General features: G+C 36.6%; 3 protein-coding genes across 3 annotated transcripts; all 3 read left to right on the top strand.

Moving 5' to 3' along the window:
- The first annotated feature begins 6,486 nt into the window (after positions 1–6,486).
- On the top strand, positions 6,487–9,062 carry LOC126786499 (L-ascorbate peroxidase, cytosolic). Its single transcript, XM_050512340.1, has 10 exons — positions 6,487–6,598; positions 6,723–6,856; positions 6,949–7,123; positions 7,212–7,277; positions 7,964–8,012; positions 8,116–8,201; positions 8,300–8,379; positions 8,491–8,593; positions 8,688–8,746; positions 8,833–9,062. The coding sequence occupies exons 2-10, from the start codon at positions 6,738–6,740 to the stop codon at positions 8,846–8,848; spliced, it is 753 nt and encodes a 250-aa protein (XP_050368297.1). The 5' UTR covers positions 6,487–6,598; positions 6,723–6,737; the 3' UTR covers positions 8,849–9,062.
- Positions 9,063–13,345: 4,283 nt separating this feature from the next.
- On the top strand, positions 13,346–16,141 carry LOC126786495 (mitogen-activated protein kinase 3-like). The gene is made up of 6 exons (XM_050512335.1): positions 13,346–13,621; positions 13,719–13,848; positions 14,115–14,252; positions 14,374–14,706; positions 15,171–15,354; positions 15,656–16,141. The coding sequence occupies exons 1-6, from the start codon at positions 13,464–13,466 to the stop codon at positions 15,823–15,825; spliced, it is 1,113 nt and encodes a 370-aa protein (XP_050368292.1). The 5' UTR covers positions 13,346–13,463; the 3' UTR covers positions 15,826–16,141.
- A 6,593-nt stretch (positions 16,142–22,734) lies between these two features.
- LOC126787369 (uncharacterized) lies at positions 22,735–24,908 on the top strand. The gene is made up of 3 exons (XM_050513267.1): positions 22,735–23,960; positions 24,287–24,517; positions 24,608–24,908. The coding sequence occupies exons 1-3, from the start codon at positions 22,735–22,737 to the stop codon at positions 24,906–24,908; spliced, it is 1,758 nt and encodes a 585-aa protein (XP_050369224.1).
- Positions 24,909–25,569: the final 661 nt, after the last annotated feature.

The following is a 25,569-nucleotide window of genomic DNA, read 5'->3' as shown; positions in this document are numbered from 1 at the left end:
AACATTAGTGTTCCCAGGACGAGGAACAAGAATCCATACCTCATTATTTTCAAATTGATTTAGTTCCTCTTGCATTGCATTGATCCAATCATCATCTAACAAAGCTTCCTTGATATTTTTAGGTTCTATCAAAGAAACAAATCCAAAACATTTTAATTTGTTAGTTTCTTTAACTCTTTCTTTGAGAAAACTTACTAGAGCTTTATTGATGTCTACAATTTCTGTGTTGGAGCATTCAGAGTCGTCTTTTGTGGCTGAAGTAATCTCAACAGTCTTCCTTCTTGTACGCATGCCTTCACCAGTATCTCCAATGATATCATTGAATGAATGATCTTTTCTAACCTGCTTGAATCCAGTTCGATATTTTACTGCAGGTTGTAGATTTTTATCCACTTCTGTGACTGCTTCCTGTGAGTGCACATTCTCATCTTTCGAACTAGTTAGACTTTCTTCAGATAAATTGGACTCATTAAAATTATCATCAACAGAAACATTTATGGAATCCATGACAGTTCGAGTTTCTTTATTATACACTCTATAAGCACGACTGTCTAGAGAATAGCCAAGAAAAATACCTGAGTCTGATCTTGGAGCAAATTTAGCTAGATGTTCACGGTCTTTTAAAATATAACAAGGATTTCTAAAAACATGAAAGTAACTTACATCAGGTTTCTTACCTTTCCATAATTCATATGGAGTGTTCTTTGTACCTGAACGAAGAAGAACTCGATTCCCAACGTAGCATGCAGTATTTACAGCTTCAGCCCAAAAATTTTCACTCAAACCAGTTGAATGCAACATTACCCTTGCCATGTCTAATAAGGATCTGTTTTTGCGTTCTGCTATTCCATTCTGTTGAGGGGTTATGGGAGCTGAAAACTCATGAAACACACCATAATCTCGACAATATTTAAAAAATCTGGAATTTTTAAATTCAGTTCCATTGTCAGATCTAATTCTAGCGATTTGAAGATTAGCTTGTTGTTTTTCCACTGTAAGTTGTTTACTCATTTTTTCGAAAGAATCAAAAGTCTCACTTTTATCCTTTAAAAAATCAACCCATGTAAATCGAGAATAGTCATCAACCACAACAAAAATATATTCCTTACCAGCCATACTTACAGTAGCAGAAGGTCCCATTAAGTCCATATGTAACAATTCCAAAGGTTGAGATGATGAGGAAGCATTCACCACTTTATGATTTGCACGAGTTTGTTTACCTGTTTTACATCCTCCACAAACAACATCAGTACGACCACTTAATGTAGGTAAGCCTCTTACTAATTTTTGACTAGATAGTCTAAGCAAATCTTGAAAGTTTAGATGACCAAGACGCTTATGCCAAAGCTCCATGGTTTCCTCAACTGAGCTAGTCCTGAAACACGATTCCGAGTTATCAGATTTTAAATTAGATGCAACATGATAACAATTATCTCCTGATCTAACCCCTCCCATCACAACTGTACCATCTTTGTCAAAAACCACACAACGACGTTTGTTAAACCAGACATCTTCATACTCATCAGCTAATTGACTAACACTAATAAGGTTATTAGATAAACCTTCAACATAAAGAACATTATTTAAGCAGTTAAGATCCTGAGATCTGATTGAGCCTTTCCCTCTAATTTTTGCTTTCTTCCCATCTCCAAAAGTAACCGCACCTGTCACACCTGATTCTTCTAAGTCAGAAAACCAATGTTTATTACCACACATGTGTCTAGAACAACCACTATCAATATACCAAGTGTCCTCCTGTCTAGCAGATAACGCAGTAATAGCAACATTATACGTAGCCTTAATATCATTCGATTCATAATCTATATCAATATGGCACAAATTACAAAAAGCTTCTATGGAATCATGATTATACTTTTTCCTCAAAACCTTCTTACCTGAATGTCTCCTAACCATGTCTGCATCCTGTTTAGTTTTTTTATAAGATTTAGACAAACCAACAAAACGAGAGATATCAAGTAAAAGCTGACTATGCTCTTTCAACTTACTTCGAATATCTTGAATATCTTCCTCATACCTATCATTCGAGTTGACAATATTTGATTTGAATGAGGTCTGAAGTTTTTTCGATTCTACATGTTCTTCAATGTATTTATCACATTCCTTTGAACCTGATTGTTCACAGACAAAATTAGTGTAAAAATTCGGATTTCTAGTTGAGCTACTCTTACCAGTATATCCAAGGCCAGTTCGATCGTTGTAGCTTTTTCCTGAACTCAGAATATCAGATAGTGATTTCGAACTATGTTGAAACTTTTCAACCTTGGTATTCGTTCCATCAAGCAAAACCTGCAACTTGCCAAGTTTAGAGTTTAATAAGTCAATTAAATTATCCTTTTCTGTTACCTCATTTTGTAGCATTTGAATTTTGGCTAAAAGATGTTTGCGTTCAATCACTTGATCACCATAGTTATTTTTCTTTCGCATGTGCAGTTTCTCCTCTTCCCATTTCACTTTTTCGTTTTCCAGCATCTCTACTTGTTGTTTTAATAGAAGATTTTTTTCAGAAATTTTCTCTGCAGCTTTTATAACTCTTGCTTGATATTCAAACATCTCATTATCTTCATAGCTGTTGTCTTCATCTTCTTCTTGATCCTCATTTTCAGAACCTGCATAATCTAACGAGAAAGAAGATACAAGAGCAAATGTTTTGTCCCTTTTTGTGGTTCTTGATCCTCATTTTCAGAACCTGCATAATCTAACGAGAAAGAAGATACAAGAGCAAATGTTTTGTCCCTTTTTGTGGAGCTATCATCATCATCACTCCAAGATGTCTTGTAAGCCTTGTTACCTGAATCAGTCTTTTTATTCCCACAATCAGTAGCAATGTGGCCAATGCCACCACAAGTATAACATTTCTTATTGTTGTTACTACTACTTCCATACTCATACTTCCTTTGAGAGAAATTATCACTACGTTTTTCAAAATTTTTATTATTAAAATTTCTCCTAGAATTAAGATTATTTTGTTTATTCCTATTGTTTTTCTGATTCAAAAATTTCTTAAACTCTTTAGTCAGCAGTAATATTTCATTATGTTCAGAATCCTCAGACTTTGATTTTGAGGGTTCAGTAACCTTTAAGGCAATATTTTTTGAATTCTTACCTTTTGGTCTTTCATCCTCATCCAGCTCCATCTCCCAAGCCTTTAGATTTCCAATCAACAAGTCCACAGAATATTCATTTAGATTATATTGCTCCTGGATTGTTGTCTTCTTCATCCTGTATGACTTTGGAAGAGATCGTAATATTTTCCTTACAATATCAGATTCTTGTAACGGTCTTCCAAGGCTTTCACATAAACTAGAGAGATCAGTAAAACGACTGTAAAAATCATCAATAGTTTCATCATCTCTCATTTTTAAAGCATCGATTTCAGAATAATATTGTTGTAATCTTTGTTCTTTTACAGTATTATTACCTTCATTTAAAACACAAAGTTTATCCCAAACCTGTTTGGCGGTAACGCAATTCTGAACTCTTTTCTTTTCATCTCTGCTCATCGATGCGTAAAGAACATTCAAAGCTTTGTGATTTCCTTCACTAGCTTTGATTTCCTTGTCAGTCCACTCATCTTCATCTTTTAATTCTTGCATAGACGATCCTTCAGGAGCTTTTGAATCAACCTCTTTCATTGGAGGATTCCATCCACGTTCGACACTTCTCCATGCATGAAAGTCAATACCATATATAAATGATCTCATTTGGAGTTTCCATTGAGCAAAATCCATGCTAGCGAGCAAAGGTGGCTGATTCAATCCTTGACGTTCCATCTTGAGCTAGATCTACCGGACACCTCCAGTACCTGCTCTGATGCCAATTGAAAATACAAGATTGAACAACAACGAGTAATAGCAGTGGAATATATAGAAGAAATTTTACTTTTCTATTGAACAATTCATATTACAATGATTACACCTTAATCAATGATAATATTATTCTCAAAAGTAAAAATACTTCTTACTTGATAGTCACAATCAAGCATGGAACAACCTCACTAAGATCGTTGCTTCAAGTGTCGATACAACCTCACTAAGATCGTTGTAATCACACGTACTTCGACTTCACTAAGCTTGTCGATGATGCCACTAAGGTCTTCAATGGAGTCACTAAGATCTCCTATAACAAATCTCCTTGTTGATGTGAAATTCTTCTCACTTCTCTCCTCTTTTCTCCTTTTTCTCTCTTTCTCTCCTTCTCTCTATTTTCTTCTTCTTTTCTCACGTATCTTTCTTTTTGTCTCTAGTATGTATATAAGGCATCAATCACCACAGCCTCTGTACCACCCCACTGCATATATATATATCTCCTTTTGATAACTCACGGCCAGCCACCAAACCCTAGCACTAATTAAATCCAATTCCCTTCCTAAAACACATTTTGATAGAAAAGGAAAAAAATCCATATAAATATGGAATACACCTTATACCATAAACCTCTTTTCTATAACAATTTCTAAATTCCCAAATATAGATAATTCTACCCATAATTGAAATCAATCACACCCTATTGCCTTGAGGTACATACCGGCCCGTCTAGGTAATTTCCTAGTCCAACTAGGAAAGAACTTCAATTCTCCCCCCTAACTTGATCTTCATTCCTTTTGTGTCTTCATCACCTTATGGAGGCCAATATGTGTACCTTCAAATATGTATTACTGTTCTGATAAAAAAAATTAAAAAATGTCATATTATGTCGTAGGAAAATGAAATTAGATCATGACCTTTAGGTGATGGCAAGTATGCATGTGATTGTGAAAACGGCACAACTTTTGACATAATGGTGGATTCAATTTCATACCAAAATTAGTTTTATTATTTAAAATTATTTAAAAAATGATATATCTCGATTATTTTCCATTCCAAATTTGAGGAGAATTTCTTATTTCATAAATGAAAATTGTTGTTCACATATTTGCAATTTTTTTTGTATTTTGGTTTTAGACTTTCGAGAAATTTTTATATGTTACCGTAGTACTACGTGACAATTTCTAATAATATTCCTTATCTGTTATATTTCTACATGTGAATTTATTATACTAATATTATAATTTAATATATTTTTATTATTCGTAAAATAATATTGAGATTTTAATGATTTTGAGTTTAGAATTTAGAGGATAGGAGGTTAGAATTTAGAATTTTAGAAGAAAATCTAAAATAATCTTTGACCAAATGGTTGAAATATGCAAATTATAATCGGAAGGGTAGACGTGGTGTTACGTTGGAAAATTTCTCCAGGCTTTCAGCCCGCCTTAGTTGAGATCCAGAAACCTGAGCAACGTGGCGCCGTCTAATTGGGTATAGAGAGCGACGCCAACCAATGGCGGTACAGCTTGCATAAATAAAAAATTAAAAAGAGAAAAGTGCACCAATGATTTGAGAGCAGTGAAATATGGGTACGCTGTTTTGCCAAGTGGTTTTGATCATAGCTCAATCAGAGAATCTTCCACCTGCATTTAGCGTTCACACACACAATGACCAAAATGACCTTACTGATGCATTTTTTTGTACTTGAATTTCCCCGGTATTAACTTTTTTTTCTCAGTATTAATTGTTTCCGGCTTTAGGTGGAAATTAGTGTCAAAGAAAATTGTGGTCGGCATTTACTTTATGACATATTTTATAAGGGTGTGTAACACTTCTATGTAAATTGAATGCTTCAGTATAAATTCAAAATTGGATGAGCATTTATAATTATAATCAGAATTTTTTTTTATAAGATAGTGATACATATTTTTCTGACTTTTTTGCAATATACTTCATTACATTGAAAAATCATTTGTGCATTAAAAAAATTTGAAAGATCGTTCTTGATCAAAGATTTTGGTATGAAGTTATGAGACAATGAATTCTGGCAAAAGTCCAACAATGACGACACGATCCTTGCAGCATGCAGTAGTGGAAAATATTTTTAATCATTTTCTTCATAAATATAATTTTTAAACTAATACGTATAACTTAACAATACATTTAGTTATAAATTTTAAGTTAGAAAACTATTTCATATTTCATTCTAACATTTCTCTTTCAAAATTACCAGATCCAGAAGCATAATCACAAATAATTAGTAACAGACGCGTTACATATAGTTGTCATCCTCATTTTTTTTGTTAAATCTATAGATTCATCCATAGAGAAAGTTAATAAAAATTCAGTAAGCACAGAAATTGAAGGAGGGCACTTTAGTCATTCACCCAAACCAATCCGTTTCACATCATTGGGAAATAACTTTAGCAGGTGGGCCCCAGATTTCCTTTTTCTCGTCGCACACGATCGAGAAAATTAGAAATTTTCTCCCAATCACAAAAACACAAAGGTCTTGACTGACAAAAATTGGCCCTGAACAGCCCCACCAAACCCCATTAAATCACAACCGTCCGACCCAATCGAAACCGTCCAAATCCCCCCACAAAATCAGACGGCCGAGATAAAAAACACTAGAACCTTCTCTTTCCTCACCGGCGCCCCTATATCATCCTCACTCCTCCCTCGACTCGTGCCTCTACTCGTGACAGTCCATCTCCGATCGCAAGGGTTTTGACCTCTCATTTCTCTCTTCATTCGCATCTGCTTTACAGGTAACGTGTGCCTACCACACTACCGATCTAAACGACCTCGTTTCGAAATCCGGATTCGATTCCAATGCCGGCGCCGGCGTTGCTCTGGAATCCCGATCTGACATTTTTGATCTGAAATTTGCAGGACCTATATCTGACCATGGGGAAGTGCTACCCAACCGTCAGCGAGGAGTACAAGAAGGCAGTCGACAAGGCCAAGAGGAAGCTCAGAGGCCTGATCGCCGAGAAGAACTGCGCCCCTCTCATGCTCCGTCTCGCGTACGCCTCCGATCTGTCTCACTCTCTACTATTTATTTGAATAATAAAAATTTTGTGTGAGTGAGGTTTTGATTGTGTGTGGTGGGGTGCAGATGGCACTCTGCTGGAACCTACGATGTGAAAACCAAGACCGGAGGCCCATTCGGAACCATGAAGAAACCGGCTGAGCTCGCTCACGGTGCTAACAATGGTCTTGACATTGCTGTCAGGCTCTTGGAGCCAATCAAGGAGCAGTTCCCTATTCTCTCTTATGCTGACTTCTACCAGGTCATTATAATTTAACACTTGTATGAATTTATGTATTTTCTGTGGTTTAAATTACCGGATTTATTTTTTAATTTTGGTTTTGGAACAGTTGGCTGGAGTTGTTGCTGTTGAGATCACTGGTGGACCTGATGTTCCATTCCACCCCGGAAGAGAGGTCAGTGTTTGCTTTGATTGTTAATTTTATATCGATGTATATATTATTGTTCTTATGTGTCTGATTGGAATTTAAGTATTTATTGAGGTTCACTAATTTGTTAGGATGTATTTCAGTTGTTGACATGATTGTGGTTTGAAAGTTGTTAGTGTAGGTTTTTGTTACTATTACCACATTATAGTGTTCATGTTTCGGAAATTAGATTGTTGTGTTAAAAAAAACTACCTTGATTTCGCTTTAATTACTTGTTATTAAGACCTTAGCAATGTTTTACATTCAAAGCGGATGCATTTGCATAGTCCTGGATTGTTCATTTTCTAGTGTCTGACGTTAATAAGCTTTTTTCTTCTTCCATTCCCCCCCCCCCCCAATTTTATAAGATATTTCTGTGGAACTAAAACAAGACAATGCTTGATTATCTGCTCAAACTCATGGTTCATGACACTTTTTACTTTTTTTTCTTTTTGAATTATTTGCTCAAGTCATGTTTCATGCTTCTTTTTTGGAACCGTCACTTTTATTGTTATCCCTTTTCTTTTTTGGGTTTATTAATTATATAATGTGTGCATTAGTAATTAAAACAAAACAATGTGTGATAGTCTGCTGAAGATTGAGTAAATAAAAAAAATGCGCTAATATTTTGACCTCTATGCTTAAGATATTGATAATGCTCTCTGTTTTCCCAGGACAAGCCTGAACCACCACCAGAAGGCCGTCTTCCCGATGCTGGCAAAGGTTAGTATTTTATTTTCAACAAACTGGGCTTGGTCATCCTGTTTATTATATGCAATGCTGAACTTAAGTGGTTGAACCCATATGTGCTCCTAAATTGTTGCAGGTTCTGACCATTTGAGGGATGTGTTTGGCAAAACCATGGGTTTGAGCGACCAGGACATTGTTGCTCTCTCTGGTGGTCACACCTTGGTACGTTAATAATATTGGGAATTTATTTTACCTGCATTTTGGTCATAAAGTATGCACATAGAGATTTCTTTTTGCCTAATGTTGCTGGTATGATTCAGGGAAGGGCACACAAGGAACGATCTGGATTTGAGGGACCCTGGACCCCCAACCCCCTTATCTTTGACAACTCCTATTTCACGTGAGTTTTGTTTCTCTGTTCAAGGCTTTTGCAATGCATGGTCTGCGGGCTATGCCTACTCATATACAGTTGGTTATGTGAACTGACTTATAAATTTCGTGGAATTATCAGTGTACTGTTGAGTGGAGAGAAGGAAGGTCTTCTACAGCTTCCAACTGACAAAGCTCTTCTCTCAGATCCCGTTTTCCGCCCTCTTGTCGAGAAATATGCTGCGGTATGTATTTTATTTTGTAGTGGAAAGCCAGCATTACCTATCTGTGTTCTGCTTAATATTTACTTATTTTACTGATTGCCAACCCTCCTTTCAGGATGAAGATGCTTTCTTTGCTGATTATGCTTCAGCTCACCAGAGGCTCTCTGAGCTTGGGTAGGTCTCCACTTTCTGTATCTGATATTGTAGTGTGCAGGTGTGAAAAATGGTCCTAAAATTATCTCTGTATCTATATTTCGCAGGTTTGCCGAAGCTTAAGCGGTGGAACTCTATTGAGGATTAAGGATGATGCCAATGCCTGCGTGCCTTTTGTATTTTTCCGTACCTCAGGTCTGACCGTTAGGCAGTTGGTGTTGTTTCTATGGGTTAGGAAAGTCGGATTTCAGTTTCAGTTTGATGAATGTGTTGAATTGGATAGAATGATTTGGTAATCATCATTTAGATTAAATAATACAACATCTTTTACTTTAAATACCGTTTTACCTCTGTACTTATGCTCTGAAACCCCCCATTTTTCGTTTGTTTAATGTGTTCATGGCTGGTTTGGATGTGTGGTGCATACACAGTATAGTTTATTTTTGCTTGCCTGGTCAACACTATAAACAAAGAGGCATGGGTGATCCGCCAAGGTCGACCCTTCTAATCATAAGGCACTGCATTCCGGTGGGTTAGTTTCATCTTTGAATATTGGATATAGTTAGCTAGTCTGGATCAGGCAATCCTGGTTTTCATTATTGCCGGTCTGTCCAGCCAACTCTGCGTTCATATCTGAAAATGAATTCGTTTCTTCTAGCAGCCTACATTACCGTAGCGTAGATTGGGCCAATACAACTGGGTTTTGCCGCCAGACAGGATTCATTTTACGTGTACAGCACATCGGGTTGGTCAATTTGCGTAGGGATTTTAAGCTGGCAAAGTCTCGTAGAAACGCAGCCAGTTGTAGGATTGAATGACCTTAGTGTAGATAAGATGGTACCTCTATTTCTCTGGTCGATTAGTCTTGATATTACAGAGTGCTGATTTCCAAAGAGAGTTGTTTTCACCGATGAGATGAGTTAAGTCTCCGGGAAAGGGGCATCGGTGGGCACCGGAATTATGAAAAGAGAGATGCTCGTGCCAACTTTTAAGCCCTTTCTCGTTTTATAATCATTTTACAAATGGTAGACCCATCGTCTGAACCGTAAAGAAAACACGTTTCTTTTGATAGGATCTCCACTTCTCAAGTGGCAGGGACCAAATGAAGGGCAAGACTAGAGTTCTTCACATCCACGTTGCAAACTTGCAATCGATATCGTGCAATAATTTGACTCCTCCTTTGTTTGGACTTTAGACCATTCATATCCACATTGCAATAATGTAGTACCGTGATCGTATCCTTCTTTGTTTGGAATATTCTTAGGATTATACAAATACTTAGGATAAAGAAATCGTATGAATACTAATGGAGTAATGGTCATAGTTTCACAATGTCCACATAAATCACAAAGTGCTTATTGGAGTTCTAAGTGTGCTCCAATCTAAATTGAGCAAAGAGTTTGCAACACTTTAACTTTTCTTTTCTCCCTTCCAAAATTCTGTGCATGATGTGATTATGCTAAATGGAAATCTATGCCAGGCTCCCTGAGGCATAATATTTCTTGATCTAGCTGCATCTTTTTAGGAGTGACATTTCCTAGTTTGACCAGGTCACTCAAAATGTAGATAAATCAATCCAGTCTAAAGGGGTGACGACAAAAACCTCAAAATAAATAAAACAATAAAACCTAACTTCGAGTATTGGGACCCAAAATGTTTCCTCGCACGGTTGAGATAGATTTGAGACTTGGACATTATAGGAGTGGAGGCAGGGCCGGTCCTGTGAGTATGCTTAACAGGCGGCCGCCTAAGCCCCTAAACCAAGTAAGTCCATGAAAAATAAAATAAGCCGTGTATATTTTTTAGTTAAATATATATATATATATATATATCTAAGGTTAAGGTGAAGTAGATTTAGGTATTTTAAATTTTCCTTCGTGGTTATGACTCCACAAGTTCTAATTAATTATTCTCAGTTTCATAAAATAATACTTCGATTTTCTTATTTTGTTGGCTATATCTATAATTATTTTTATTTTATTGTAATTGTTCGTCATTTCCTCTTTTATGAAATAATTTTTTTCTTTTTTAGTTTCTAGCATATTTGGGAATTGGGCAATAGTTTCTAGCAAATTTTTCTAGGGGGCTCATTTGTAGTTTTTCTTTCTTTTTTGTTAACAAAAATTCAATTTGTGGGTGAGTCTTGTCTGCAAATTACAATTCGCAAACTCTTTTTAATTAGCAAACTATGTTGCGTTTGCAAAAAAACAAATTGTGATTACATTAAAATGTAAGGAGCTATATCTTTTCGTTCCGCCTATAGCCCCGAAAATCACTGGCCCGGCTTTGAGTGGAGGCAAGGAGACCATAGCTGATTGGGCAGGACGGGGTTTTTCCATTTATTAAGACACCAATGGAAACAGGGGGAAGCGAGTAACTAAATGAGGAAAACGAACAGAGTCCTGATAAAAAGAGCATATATTATATAAGTTTACAGTTTCGCATAAAGAATGGGATCCATGATGAAATCCGGACCAGTATAGAAGAACTAAGGACACGCATCTATATTGGCATCAAACTATGAGATCTTTGCATATATGGTCAATTGTTGAAGACCTTACCTAACAGTAGTACCTACTTATTGTCTGGCTTAACATAGTTTAGATATTAAGAGCCGGCCGTCACTTTATAATACTAGATGAACACGACCTTTTTCTAGTTATATGACATATTAGACTATGATCAATCTTAGAAAGAAGCTACATAATTAGGCATTTGGCCGAAAATGGAGTGGATCCATCGTATCTGTCATATATGCCGAGAGGAAGAAAGAAATCCTCTTCTTCTTCTCCTTCTATTTAGTTAGGACCAGATGATGTATAAGATACTCATTTTGTCATTCACTTGCGGCCAAAGATAGACTAGACTTCAATCCCTTTTTATACGAGAACAATACCTAGAAGACCTATGACTACATGAAATACGTACAGTACATGTTAATTTTTGTTGCAGTTCCTCATAGTCTCTGTATGTTTCCACGTCATGAATGGTCAAGCTAGAGATGCACATTTTATCCCCCAATGGATAAATAGAAAATGGGATAAATGTTTCAACAAACCAAGAATAAGAATATGTTAAGAATATACATTTTATATTGAGAATTGAGACATACCTTGTGGGTTTATAAGGATTTGTGTCACTTCATCTATTACCAATTAGTTTTTGATATAAACTCCATGTCGCTTTATGATGGTATCAGAGTGGATTGCCTACGTCTATGTGTGAAGCTCAAATGACCATATAGACTTTACGTCACTCAAAATGTTATCCACTTTTTGAAAATTTACTACACGTGCATGAGCGTGTTGGGAATATATATCTTATATTGAAAATTAAGATCTAACTTATAGATTTATAAAAGTATTTGTCGAGGTTTATGTTGATGTATTAGATAATACACATTTTTACATAAATCATTGAGTGTGCACGTTTATACACTACAATTTTACTATCAGATTCCTAACTTTGGAAAATCAAACTTAAGTTAAACGAAACCGTTTGAAACCCAAAGTAGAAGCCAGCCTTGTCCTTTAGGACATTCTTTAGAATCGGGTGATAAACGTGCCGGAAAATATTGACTTATAAAACTCTTGGTGATGCACAGATGTACGGGACACGCGAATAAAAAACACCCAATAATGTATCGGAATCTAGTATCTGCGTACAAGTCGTGGCTTAATTAAACCCACTTAATCTTGTCTTATCCAACCTAAATTATCCAATTACAGATTTACATTGTTTCTTTCCAAGTTTCTTCTCTTTAATATTCTTTTGTCAATAGAGCATATTATTATCAAATTTTATAGAAGATTTCTATCTACTGATAATAATAATGATAAGATTTGAAGTACATTCACTGCTCAAATCCATATCTTCCTCATTTCTAATTTTTCTTGCGTATGGATATTTGCCTTGTTAGTCAAATAGAGTATGCGATTGTGGAGTTTTTTCTCTTTACAATCTTCATGCTTTCTCTCCGTACTGCAGTGCATTTAAATAGTAATGCTTCAAGACTTTTGGTTATCCTGTCAAAAGACTATTTTTATGCATGTATTTCTCTGTTTGACATTTATCTTAGAATAGGTAACTTGTGCAATGTCCATAAGCTGCATTGACACTTCTCTCTCACTCAATGTGTACATATAACCCAAGAGTTTGGGTTTTCTTTCTTGCGCTATAATCAACATCTTTTTTCTATAAATTTTCTATTCCGAAATGTTTGATAAACTCTCAAAAGTCAAAACCGAGCACTTATCTCACTAGTGTTAATTGTTCAATATCTCTTGTAATTTTGACGTCTGAAAATTAAATTAAATTAAATTAATAGAACCCAAAAACATAAATAAAGTCCTTTACTGACCACCTACACGCAAACCTCCGTCTCCCCGTCATCATCCTCATAAAATAAATGAAACTTCAGAAAATCGCACAACGACGGGCGTTGAAAACTCCTTTGAACGAATCTCACCCGTCCATCTGAGGCGGCCCAATTCTCAGCCCTCCGATCTGCTCCCCTCAAACGCGTCCCCACCGGTTTTAGTCTGTGGCGCGCTTTCGCAGCACCACCCTTCTCCCTCGGGTATAAAAGCCCCCCCCCTCTCACATGTCTTCTCCGTCAACCTTCACCAACTCCAAAACACTCAAAGCTCATTTCTAGAGAGAGAAGAAAGAAGAATAAGTGTCACTGTAGAAGAAGAAGAAGAAGAAGAAGAGAGAGAAAGTCAACTCCCACTAAGAAATGGCCGACCTCCCCTCCGGCAACGGCGACTTCCCGGCGGTCTCCTCCCACGGCGGCCAGTACATTCAGTACAACATTTTTGGCAACACTTTCGAGATCACCAACAAGTACCGCCCTCCTATCATGCCGATCGGCCGCGGCGCATACGGCATCGTCTGGTTCGTCGTTTTTTTTCTCTCCGCAGGATCGCTCTGGCTTTTTTCGTTTTTTGATTTGGTTTTTTCTGATGATCGGAATATTCGGTTGTTTTTGCAGCTCGGTGTTGAATTCGGAGACGAACGAGATGGTCGCGATCAAGAAAATCGCCAACGCTTTCGATAATCACATGGACGCCAAGCGCACGCTCCGTGAGATTAAGCTGCTTCGTCATTTGGATCATGAAAATGTGAGTGTTTGTTTTGCTGCTTTTATTGAAAGTGCTTTTGAATTCAGCTTTAACTGCTTATAAGCCTTGTATGCATGTGTTATGTGAAAGTTGACATCTAATTTCATGAAATGGATTTTTGCTATTTTTAATAACTTAACTAGCTGAAGTAGAAGCTTTTGGGAAAGACAGTTAAAGACTTAAAGTAGTGAAGTAGATATAACTGTTTTTGGTATGGAATCTTTTGCTAAAATCCTAAAAATAGAATTTTGATATGGTTAAAACAGGTCATAGCTATAAGGGATGTGATTCCTCCACCTGTTAGGAGAGAGTTTTCGGACGTATACATGGCCGCAGAGCTCATGGATACTGATCTGCATCAAATTATTCGCTCCAATCAAGGTCTATCTGAGGAGCATTGTCAGGTACCGGTCTTGGCTCTTATAGTTCTCTAACCAGCCCCCATTGTTAGTTTTGTCACTTTGTGTTGGTGAAATGGTTTGGATGATTGAAAGACTGATTGGTGTATGTTGCAATGCTTTGCAGTACTTCTTGTATCAGATTCTTCGAGGGCTGAAGTATATACATTCGGCGAATGTTATTCATAGGGACTTGAAGCCCAGCAACCTCTTGTTGAATGCTAATTGTGATCTTAAGATATGTGACTTTGGCCTTGCCCGGCCGACTGCGGAGAATGAGTTATTGACCGAGTATGTTGTCACCAGATGGTACAGGGCACCTGAGCTACTGTTGAACTCTTCTGATTATACTGCAGCAATAGATGTTTGGTCTGTGGGTTGTATCTTTATGGAGCTTATGAATAGAAAGCCTCTGTTTCCTGGCAAAGATCATGTCCATCAGATGCGTCTATTGACAGAGGTAAGATAAATTATAGACAGGTGAAATTAAAAGTTAAATTTGAGTTGATTTGGGATTGCAAGAATCATAGTTTACAGGAAATGAAAGTGCCATTGTAATGCTCATCCTCCGTGATCTGTAATATGGTTTTTGTGATTTTGTGCTTGAATTAAAAGGCCTTTGGCACATGCACCAAATACATAACAAATGGAAAGTATAATACTTTCCAACTTACAGTTCCAGGGATGATTTTTGCGTATTAGAATGGTGGACACTTCATGATGCATTCTCAAGTTTTTGATGCTTCACCAAAATTACTTTATTTTTTATTTTTTACTTTTGAAATTACTTAATATATCTTGTTGTTAAGCTCTACCACCCCACTTTCCTGAGTTTCCTCCACGACTTTGGACGACCGAGTTATCAGCCTTTAGAAATATCTGTTAGCAACATACTAAACACATGCTTCTTATGTTTAATTATAGCTTCTTGGGACACCAACTGAGTCTGATCTTGGATTTGTTCGGAATGAAGATGCCAGAAGGTACATTCGACAGCTTCCCCAGCATCCTCGTCAACAAATGGTGAAGCTTTTCCCACACGTGCATCCGTTGGCCATTGATCTAGTGGATAGAATGTTGACATTTGATCCCACAAAAAGGATCACTGGTAATTTCTCATCCCATATCATTCTTTTGGTGCCTTATGAAACATCAATATATTTTATACTCATATATACCTAAATACTGAACGGTTATGATGAGAAAACGTGATCAGAAAGTTGGTCTGCTAAAAAGAAATCCCTTCCATTGAATAAATACAGATGTCCTTAGCATAGAAAGCCTGACGCCCGTGCACACACACAATTTTGTCTAATTTTTCTATTGCATGGTCTTAATGGTTTATACTGGTTATGGTAATTACTAAACTTGCGTCACCATGTTTTAATTTTGTTACTTGTGCTTTGCAGTTGAAGAAGCATTAGCTCATCCTTACCTTGAAAGACTGCATGACGTAGCTGATGAACCAGTCTGCACTGTTCCATTCTCTTTTGATTTTGAGCAACAACCGTTGGGGGAAGAGCAAATGAAAGATATGATATACAGAGAGGCTATATCATTCAATCCTGAGTATGCTTGATGTGATAAGCAGAATTCCTGCTCAGTTCTTTTATCTATTATAAAGATTTGGACTCCACGCTCTTTGATCAAAAATATTATGGTGATCAAACTGCTCAAAGTATCTGTGTGCATTGTGTTGAAGAGAAGGCTGCCAAACAGGTCACTGTGATCATCATGTTTCAATGTTTCATCTATATCATTACTCAGATAGTTTGCTGATTTTACGGCTATGACCTCCCATCAATATTTCTGCATTTTTCATATTAGTTTTGAGGTCAGTTCCTCTTCTCTGGCAGTAGAACTTGTATTGGATTTATCTTGTTTGTATCTTCTGTTTTTTTTTTTTGCTTCTGTAACAAACTTGCACCCTGTATATCATGATTGGATTGATGACCTAACTGAGATTCAATAATATCTTATATTTATTCCTTCTGAAGCCAATCTGGGATTTCATTTTCATAAGTTGTGAAGCTGTTGTGCTTGTGTTATCTCACTTTTCTGCCTCCCTTCGATGGACAAACTTACCGTTGTGCGATTTGTTCTTGTAGTGTTCTGTTGACCAGTCATAGTTTTCTTCATCATAATCTAAATCTTGTAGTGAATGCGATCTATGAGTGTTGGTTGACAGTTCTTATTAGTTGGTAGCAAATCTAGATCAGCTTGGTGACAAATAAACCCAGAAGGTAATTCACGGAATTCCCTGCTCTGTTGTTTAGCTTGGTGGAACCTATACATTGTGCTAACTTGTGTTTCCAAATTAATCCGTAAATCTCGGCTGCCATCCAAGAAAAATTACCTTTTGAATTCCTCAAATGATCATGAGATTGTGAATTTGGTTAGCTTTGAGGTTTTCCCAAAATTATGACATTGTAAGACTCCACAAACGTAGCATCTATAGATATATGGAGTTTGGAAGTTGTTGTTTCTTAATATTTAAGCCTATCTTGGTTCAACCAGTTGGGGACAGTCGGTATATGAAAGAGGAGTATATCTTGATCTAGACCAGGTTGGAGACAAAAGAAAAGCCATAGACAATTAGGTGGCTACTTGAGGTTAATCCAAGCTTTGGTGTTGTCAAAATATGAGTATTATGAAGCTCATGCATATTATGAGTCAACTCTGACTAGAATAGTCCAAAAGTAGTATCAATCCTTCAAGAAGAGCACTCAGTGGCCTGATTTGGCTACCAAATTAGCTCAAACCAATAATCCTCTAGACTTTGCATGCCCAATATATGCACAATTTTGCGGAAATATAATGGACATAGCGAGCAATCGAAGGAGAGAGCCAAGGCAATTATCTAGAAGTTGAGTATATGCAATATGAGCTATTTTGAGGAATGCACCAATAAATTCCAGAATTACTACTGCACCATTGGAGACATCGATAATGAAGATCTGGTAATAAACTATTATAGGAAACTACCAGAACCCTGGAACAATGCAGTAACACAGTTTCTAGAAGAAAATCCTTTAACATTCTTCACAGTAGGAGGGATTGCAGAGAGTCAAGGATCTCTAGAGAAAGCAATGCGTAGAGAATAGAAAGTCCAAAACTACAAAAAACAACTCAAAGGAGTTGAAAATATGTGTCTCAAAATATTGGTGACTCCTACGCAATGGGGGTGTCACACGGAAAGAAAATACAAGAAGTTCTCTAGCAACAAAGCCGGAAAGAATAATTTATCTTCTAAAAAGAAGTACAATTTTCGGAAAAGATTCAAAAGAGGACCTGGAGGCGTAAAAGGAAAATCTATTCCTAGGAAAAGATTTTTCAAGAAAAGAAAACCAATCCTAGTTCTATAAGAGAAGTAAAGAAATGCAGATGTTGGTTGTGCAAAGCAGAAGGACATTATGCGAATGAGTGTCCAAAAAGGACAAAAGATCATCAAGAGCCCTAATTGAAAAGTATGAATAAACAATTGAGTATGCAAACTTGAAAGGGTTCGAAATAACATATTCAGATGAAGAGAATGATTCAGTCTATTCTCTTAAGTACTCATCAGAAGATGATTTTGAGAAAGCCTCTTCAGAAAGTTCAGAAGAAGACATCGATGAAGGATATTGTTCTATCTTTGTATTGCAGTTTCTCAATTGGAAACATGATACTCCTGATATTATCAACAATTTCTGTCCTAATCCAGGAAAATTCACATGCAATTTATGTAAATTTGTAGAAAATGAGTTAATCCTAATGTACTATGAAAGTACAGACGAAACTTATTATCAATAGTGCTTCATAGCAGAATTTAGACGTAGAATAGGAGAAATGGATGCCCATATTCTTGTAGAACAAGAATATAAAGAGTTCCATGATTCAATGGAACAAGAAGAGGAGTTGAAAAATGTCAAGTTAGAAGAAGACTTAAAAAAGATGAAGTTGGTAACTTCATTAGGTTAGAAAAAAGGATTAACAGAGTTTGTTAATACTATTGGAGGTACATCAGATCTCATCAAAAATCCTATCATTGAAAGAGTAAATCCTTTCATGGAATGACAAACTGCACAAATCAAAGAACAAGTCAAGCAAGTTTAGACTAGCAGATTCACCAACCACATCACTATAGAATTGAAGTTCCCCAAATACAAGAAATACCACCTGCATGCATTCGTGGATATTGGCTCCGGGTACACACTCGAAAAAAGATATGCCATCCCAGACGAATGTTGGGAAAAATCTCCAAGACCAGTCACTGTTGTTGCTATGGGAGAACATGAAATAACCATGAACACTATGGCTCGCAATGCTAACATTTCCTTAGGCGGAGGAAGCTTTATCTACACGGTCATCTGGCAATGTGAAGGCCAAGGAGCTGATGTGTTGTTCGGAAATATTTTCATTCTCGAACAAACTGTGATTCAAAATCCACAAATGATTGGATTTGAAAAGAACCATAAGTGCTTATGAGAATCTTGCCTTACAGAACAGTAAGTGTTACTAGAAAAGGATTTATGGATCAATATAAGAGATTGTCAACGAAGAGTGTTGATTACAAACCAATTTTAGAGCCCGTTTTACTACTAAAAGTGGTGAATCAAAAAATTCTGAATCAGGAGAAGAAAATCTGATCAGATTCATTAGAAGAAAGCTGTGATGCAGAAGAAACTACAAGCCAATTTTGGAGCCGGTTTTGCTACTAAAAGACCATTTGAAAGATCACAGTGAGATAATATCAAACATGGAATCAAAAAATTCTGAATCAGGAGAAGAAAATCTGATCAGATTCATTAGAAGAAAGCTGTGATGCAGAAGAAAAATATATGAGAGAGCATAATCTGAAAGTATATGCGTACAAAGTAGAGCAAAAAAGGGTGTCAACCATTGCAGAAATAGAAAGGTTGCTGAAACCGGTACTTAGTGAAGATCCTCAATTATATTGGGACAAAGACTTGGTATATTGTCAGCTCAAAATGCATGATGCTAATGTCATCTGCCATGTCAAGGTCTTCCCTCATTATATGGAAGAAGACACTAAAGAAATGGAAAGTTAGATTCAAGAGCTACTTGAAAAAGGTTAATTAGATCTTCAAATAGCCCGCATCATGCTCCAATTATCCTAGTAAGAAATCATGCAGAACAAGTAAGGGCAAAAACTAGGATGGTGATTGACTACATAGACGTCAACAAAAAAACCGTTAAAGATGGTTATCAGATAACTTAAGTGAGAGTCTTCATAAATCGTCTCAAATAAGCTAAGATATTTTCCAAGTTTGATGCCAAATCGAGATTTTGGTAAGTAAAGATGCACCTAGATTCTATAGCCTTAATGGTTTTTGGAACACTGTAAGGGCATTACGAATGACTAGTTATGTTGTTTGGTCTCAAGCAGACTCCGTCTATTTTCCAAAGGAAGATGGACAACATTTTTAAGCCCTATTCAGATTTTTGCATAGTTTATATACATATCTTAGTCTTCTCAAGAACTATGAATGAACATATGAAGCATCTAGAGCAGGTTTGCAAGCCCATTATCCAGAAATGAATCATTTTAGGACAAAAGAAGATACACTTGGTCAAATGGAAAATCGACTTTTTGGGCATTCATGTTAAAGATGAAGAGATTCATCTCCAAGAACACATTGTTAAGAAGATCAGCCAATTCCCAAATTAGATCTCTAATGCAAAATCCTTACAAAGATTTTTAGAGTTGTCAACTTTGCCAAAGACTTTATCCCTCAAGTAAGCGGTCTTACTGCTTTACTCTCACCAAAAACCAGTTCCAAGAAAAAATGGTGTTTTACGAAAGACCTAAGAAGCACGGAAGCTTGCCTGCAGTCGCGTTTCGCGCTTCAGAAGTGGAAGCGAAGCGGAAGCGCGCTGAAAGCGGCCGGAAGCGCGATTCCGAGAAAAAGGTGGTTTGGAAGCGATATGGAAGCGCGAGCTTCCAAATTGGAAGCGTCAAATAGGACGGAAGGAAGCATGGGCAATTTTATAATATTGATTAAAACCTAATTTCTCTCTTACCTCCCTCCAGCCTCCCCGTCTCTTACCTGACCATCGAAGTTGTTCACTCGTTCGTCATCTCCAATGCGTCAATCAACTCTTGCCTGATCTCAACGGATAGAAAGAGCTCATCTCTCAAGTCTTAATCAGCCTCTCACAATTCGACCTCTCCACCAGGTTTGTGTTTTTCTTCTTTAGTTCTTCGATTTCTGAAAACAAAACGTAATTTCAATCAAACAAAAATGTCATATATTGTAGATTCGTAGTGGGTAGTCAGAACTCAGAAGTTTTTCTGTATAATCCGACGCTGAGTTTGTCACCAAAGGCTCCTCACCTAGATTCGCAGTTGCATACCAGAAAGTTAAGAAAAAGGCAAAGTGAAGGTACGTGCCTTTGCCCATAATCCGATCTCAAAATTTTCTTTTTAGTATGATGATCGACTTTGTGTGCTTGATTAAATTGAGTAGGAGAGTTTCTATTGCTTGCTTAGTTAACTTTAATGTTGAATGCATGAACATGCTATAGACTGGGGTTTGCTGCATTGAGTATTGTTTTGCTGCAATATAGTGTTGTTTGCGGGGTTTGAAGTAATGTAAACCCATTGGCCAATATGTAAATTAGCAGCAAAACAGTTTGAGAAATGAGAAATCACAAACCCACCACAGAAATTGCATAAAACTAAACTTAGTGCAAAAACCCAGCTCCCAAATTCTCATAAACCATGAAAAGACGCAATCTTTACATGCAGAATAGCATAAGAGATAAGAACTTGAGACTCACCAAGAACATGGTAATCTAGGAGCTCCCTGGAAACTTGAGAGTTGAGACTCATCAGTTGACTCAATCATTGTTCCGATCTTCATGTAATGTCATGTTATGCAAGTGATCTAGCAAATGTATTTGACTGCAAGATATAACCATTTCCAATGCTTACTTCAGTCGAAACATAGGTATCATGTAAGAACTAGCTCTACAACAAAGTGCTAGTTATCTAGATTATTCTTCCTTCTCACGAAGCATGACTAATTATCTAGAATAAAGTGCTAGCTCTACAAGGACCATAACAATTATTATGTAGTGATAATACCAAAGTATATGTACCCCCTTCACCAAAATCCAGAGCATGCCTTTCACTCTTTTCCCAATTCCCACTTAACATAATAATACACTGCTAGTTTATTCAAAAGTAGTATACTGCCAAACTGTGGCGCTAATAATATTCTTAGGTCTTAGATCTTCACTTTAATTGCATGCGTTTAAGAGATAAAAAGAGAACCCACTGCTCAATCAATTAATTAACTCAATCAAACGCAATCAAGTATTGGATCATCTCTGTAAACAATTAGATCTTTCATTGAGACGATAGCAGTATGTCTCTCATCAAAAGAAGATCCACCGCACTGCGCTAGCTAACTAGTTAAATTTCAAAAAATATCAACCTGTTGCGTTATAAAATGCTCGATTTCTCTGCGCATGCGGTTGGAATAACCGAATAAGGCTTGCCTGTATAAATGTATTTTTCTTATCCGGCACTACGTACGAATGGAAGACCTTTTACTATTGATTTCACTTGTTTAATTGCATGCGTTTAACACTTCTTTTAATGTATTTATACTTTTAACGATTTTGATATTAAAGAAAATGAATAACCATTTTATTCTGCTAATCCAACATTACATCCAAATAGCTGCTAAGAATCAGTCTTCTCTATCATGCCACAAGCACACGAGTTGTCTACCTCATGCATTTTATTATGTTACATGATGATTGCTTCTAACCACGAGTTGTCTACCTCATGCAATACAGTAAAGCAATAGCTTAAGCTATAAGCAATAGGTGATGCAGTGTCATCTTCGTGTTTTTGTTTCTTTTATGGAAGTGTCAATGAATCAGTCTTCTCTATCATGCCACAAGCACACGAGTTGTCTACCTCATGCAATACTCAAAAACATTATTGTGAAGCTTATATATATTGTTGTATGTTTTGAGAATTAATAATTTTACAAAGATGAAACAAAATGGTATGATGTGTGCAAGCCTAAATAAAATAATGAAAGACCACAGATTGTATGTTAGTATGTGATGATGTTGTTTTTTTTTTCTATAGAAATATGAGCCACCAACCTAGTAGCACTGGTTCTACATCTGCTGCAAGTATTAATGCCGAACAAGGCGATGTGGATGATAAAGCTCCTTTGTGGATTTATGCAAATAAGATTGAAAAGATGCCTGGGGGAGGATCTTGGAGGTTTCAGTGTAAGTTTTGCGAAAAATCATTTGTTGGATCTCACAATAGAGTGGCTACACATTTGCTAAAGGATGGTGGAAAAGGTATTAAACATTGCTTGAAGGTCACTCCTCAACAACATGCTAATATGAGCAAGTTACTAAATGATTGCAAATAGAGAGTCAAAAATGCAGCCCCTAGACCAGTTTCATTGCCTTCATCATCGAGGAATGCACAACTTCTTCACTTGATTATGATATGAGTTATCATTCTAGTATTCCAACATCAAGTGCAGCGGAGCCAAAGAAGAGGAGGGGAATGGGTACAGCTTTGGAGAAAGCATTTCAAAATAACTCTAGGGAGCAATGTGATGGTGAAGTAGCAAGAATGTTTTACACAAGTGGTTTGTCTTTCAACCTTGCAAGAAATCCTCATTATCGCTTGTCATATGTGCGTGCTTCTAGCCTTCCAGGATATGTTCCACCTGGTTACAATGCATTGAGGACTACACTTCTTCAAAAGGAAAGGAAGAACCTTGAGCTTCATTTACAACCGATCAAAGACTCATGGAATGCTAAAGGGGTGAGTATATGTAGTGATGGTTGGTCTGATCCGCAAAGAAGACCAATCATTAACTTGATTGCTGCAAATGCAAATGGTCCGATGATGTTGAGGGCAGTAAATACTCAAGGTGAAATAAAAACTGGGGATATGATTGCTGATTTGATTATAGAATGCATAAAGGAGGTTGGTCATGAAAATATTGTTCAAATAGTCACCGATAATGCTGTGAATTGTGTGAAAGCTGGTGCAATTATTTCATCCAAGTATCCTTCTATCTTCTGGACACCATGTGTAGTGCATACCTTGAACCTTGTTGTGAAGAATATATGTGCACATTCGCTGCAAACAAGAAACAATGACGATGTGTATGATGCTTGTAAATGGATAGGGCCTCTTGCAGATGATATTTCTTTCATCAAGAACTTCATAATGAACCATGGGATGAGGTTGGTGATGTTTACTGAGCATTGTGATCTTAAGCTCCTTACAATTGCTTCAACCAGGTTTGCCTCCACACTTGTGATGTTTAAGAGATTTAAGAAAATAAAGGCTGGTTTGCAACATATGGTAATCAGTAATAAATGGGATGATTACAAGGAAGATGATGTGAGGAAGGCTGCTGCAGTGAAACAGAAGATTCTAGATGAGATGTTTTGGGATGAGCTTGATTATGTTATATCTTTTACTGAGCCCATATATAGTATGATTAGACGTTCATACACCGATAAGCCGTCTCTTCATTTAGTGTATGAATGGTGGGAATATATGATTCAGAATGTGAAGAAAGCCATATATAGGAAAGAAGGGAAACAACTACATGATGATTCAAGCTTTTGGAATGTTGTGCATAAGGTGTTGATGTCTCGTTGGAGCAAGAGTAGCACACCTCTTCATTGTATGGCGCATTCATTAAATCCCAAGTAAGTTTTCCCATATGATTTGATTAGAGTTTTCTCATATAAATGTTATAATCTTTCTTAAGTCTTAATTGCTCATGCAAATGTGTTGATATGTGAATGTGAATGTGAATCGAGTTGTTGGACATGTGATAACTAGTTACTGCATTATGAAATGTCTCTTGATATGTGAATGTCTATAAATTCCAAATTACACTTTTAGTTGCTGGATATGTGAATTCATTACATATATATATGGTGTTGATAACTTGATATTTGAATTTACTATATTTTTGTTATTTTTCAATATGATATGGATTATGATTGACTTTGTCATGGTAATTAATTAGGTATTATAGTCCGGAATGGCTATTAGAAGATAGCACCCGAAAACCTCCTCATCAAGATATTGATATTACTAGAGAAAGAAAAAACTGCATCTTGAAGTATTTTGATGATGCAGATCATGCAGATCAGCGGAGAGAAGTTAATGTGGAGTACTCCAATTTTTCCTTGTGTATGGATGATTTTTGTAATGTTGATGCAATGCATGATCGGTCCATCTTACACCCTTTGAAATGGTGGGCTGTTCATGGAGCGTCTTCACCAAGGCTTTAAGCCTTAGCATTCAAGTTGCTTGGGCAACCATCTTCATCCTCTTGTTGCGAAAGGAACTTGAGTACTTACAAGTTCATACATTCGGCAACAAGAAACAAGATTACTCCACAAAGAGCAGAAGATTTGGTGTATGTACATACCAATCTTCGCCTTGTATCTAGATGTAGTGACTCTTACAAGGAAGGTCCGTTTCACATGTGGGATGTTGGAGGTGATCAATTTGATTCATTAGATGAAACTAATCTTGGAAGACTTGAGTTTGAGGATCTTTCTCTTGATGAACCGACTTTGGAGGCTGTTTTGTTTGATAATGTTCAGGAGAATGTTCATGAGGATGATGTCGTTGATGTATAAGTAGTATTGTCTTTATTTTTATTGAGTTTATTTGGTTGTGTAACAATAACATTGAATTTGCTATGAATCGGATAATGACTTTGAATTTGCTATTTTTGTGTTTTTATAATATTATATATACAGGTTGATATCTTTAATTATATATTATTTTTTTTCCGCGCTTCCGAAACGTCCCCGCTTCCAAGACATTTTGGAAAAAAACGCTTCCGCGCTTCCAAACGCTTCGCTTCCACGTCCCCGCTTCCGATTCCATGCAGCTTAGCGGAAGACGACAATAATACTATAAAAAAGATCAAAGAGTTAACCTAAAGTATACCCCTTTACATGTGTCAGAAGAATGAGACTTAATCATTTTACAAACAGATGCAAATGATTATTACTGGGCATAAGTAGTTCTAGCCATGACCCTAGATACCAATCAAGAAAAGATTTGCAAATTTCTATCAGGAAAGTTAAATGCGGCAGAATTAAACTATTTCATTGGGGATAAAGAGGTGCTAGTTCTGATCAAGAGCATCAAATGCGGTAAACCATTCCTAGGAAACAAATTTTTAGTTAGAACTAACAACAAAATAGTTAAAAAAAATTAAAACTACAAATTAACTAATGCAACAAATAGAGGGAAAGTATTGAGGTGACAAATATTTTTATCCCAATATGA

This window comes from Argentina anserina, chromosome 3, assembly GCF_933775445.1.
Source record: "Argentina anserina chromosome 3, drPotAnse1.1, whole genome shotgun sequence".
Taxonomy (NCBI): domain Eukaryota; kingdom Viridiplantae; phylum Streptophyta; class Magnoliopsida; order Rosales; family Rosaceae; genus Argentina; species Argentina anserina.
Note: the sequence above shows the minus strand (reverse complement) of the source record. Positions and strands in the feature narration are given on the sequence as shown.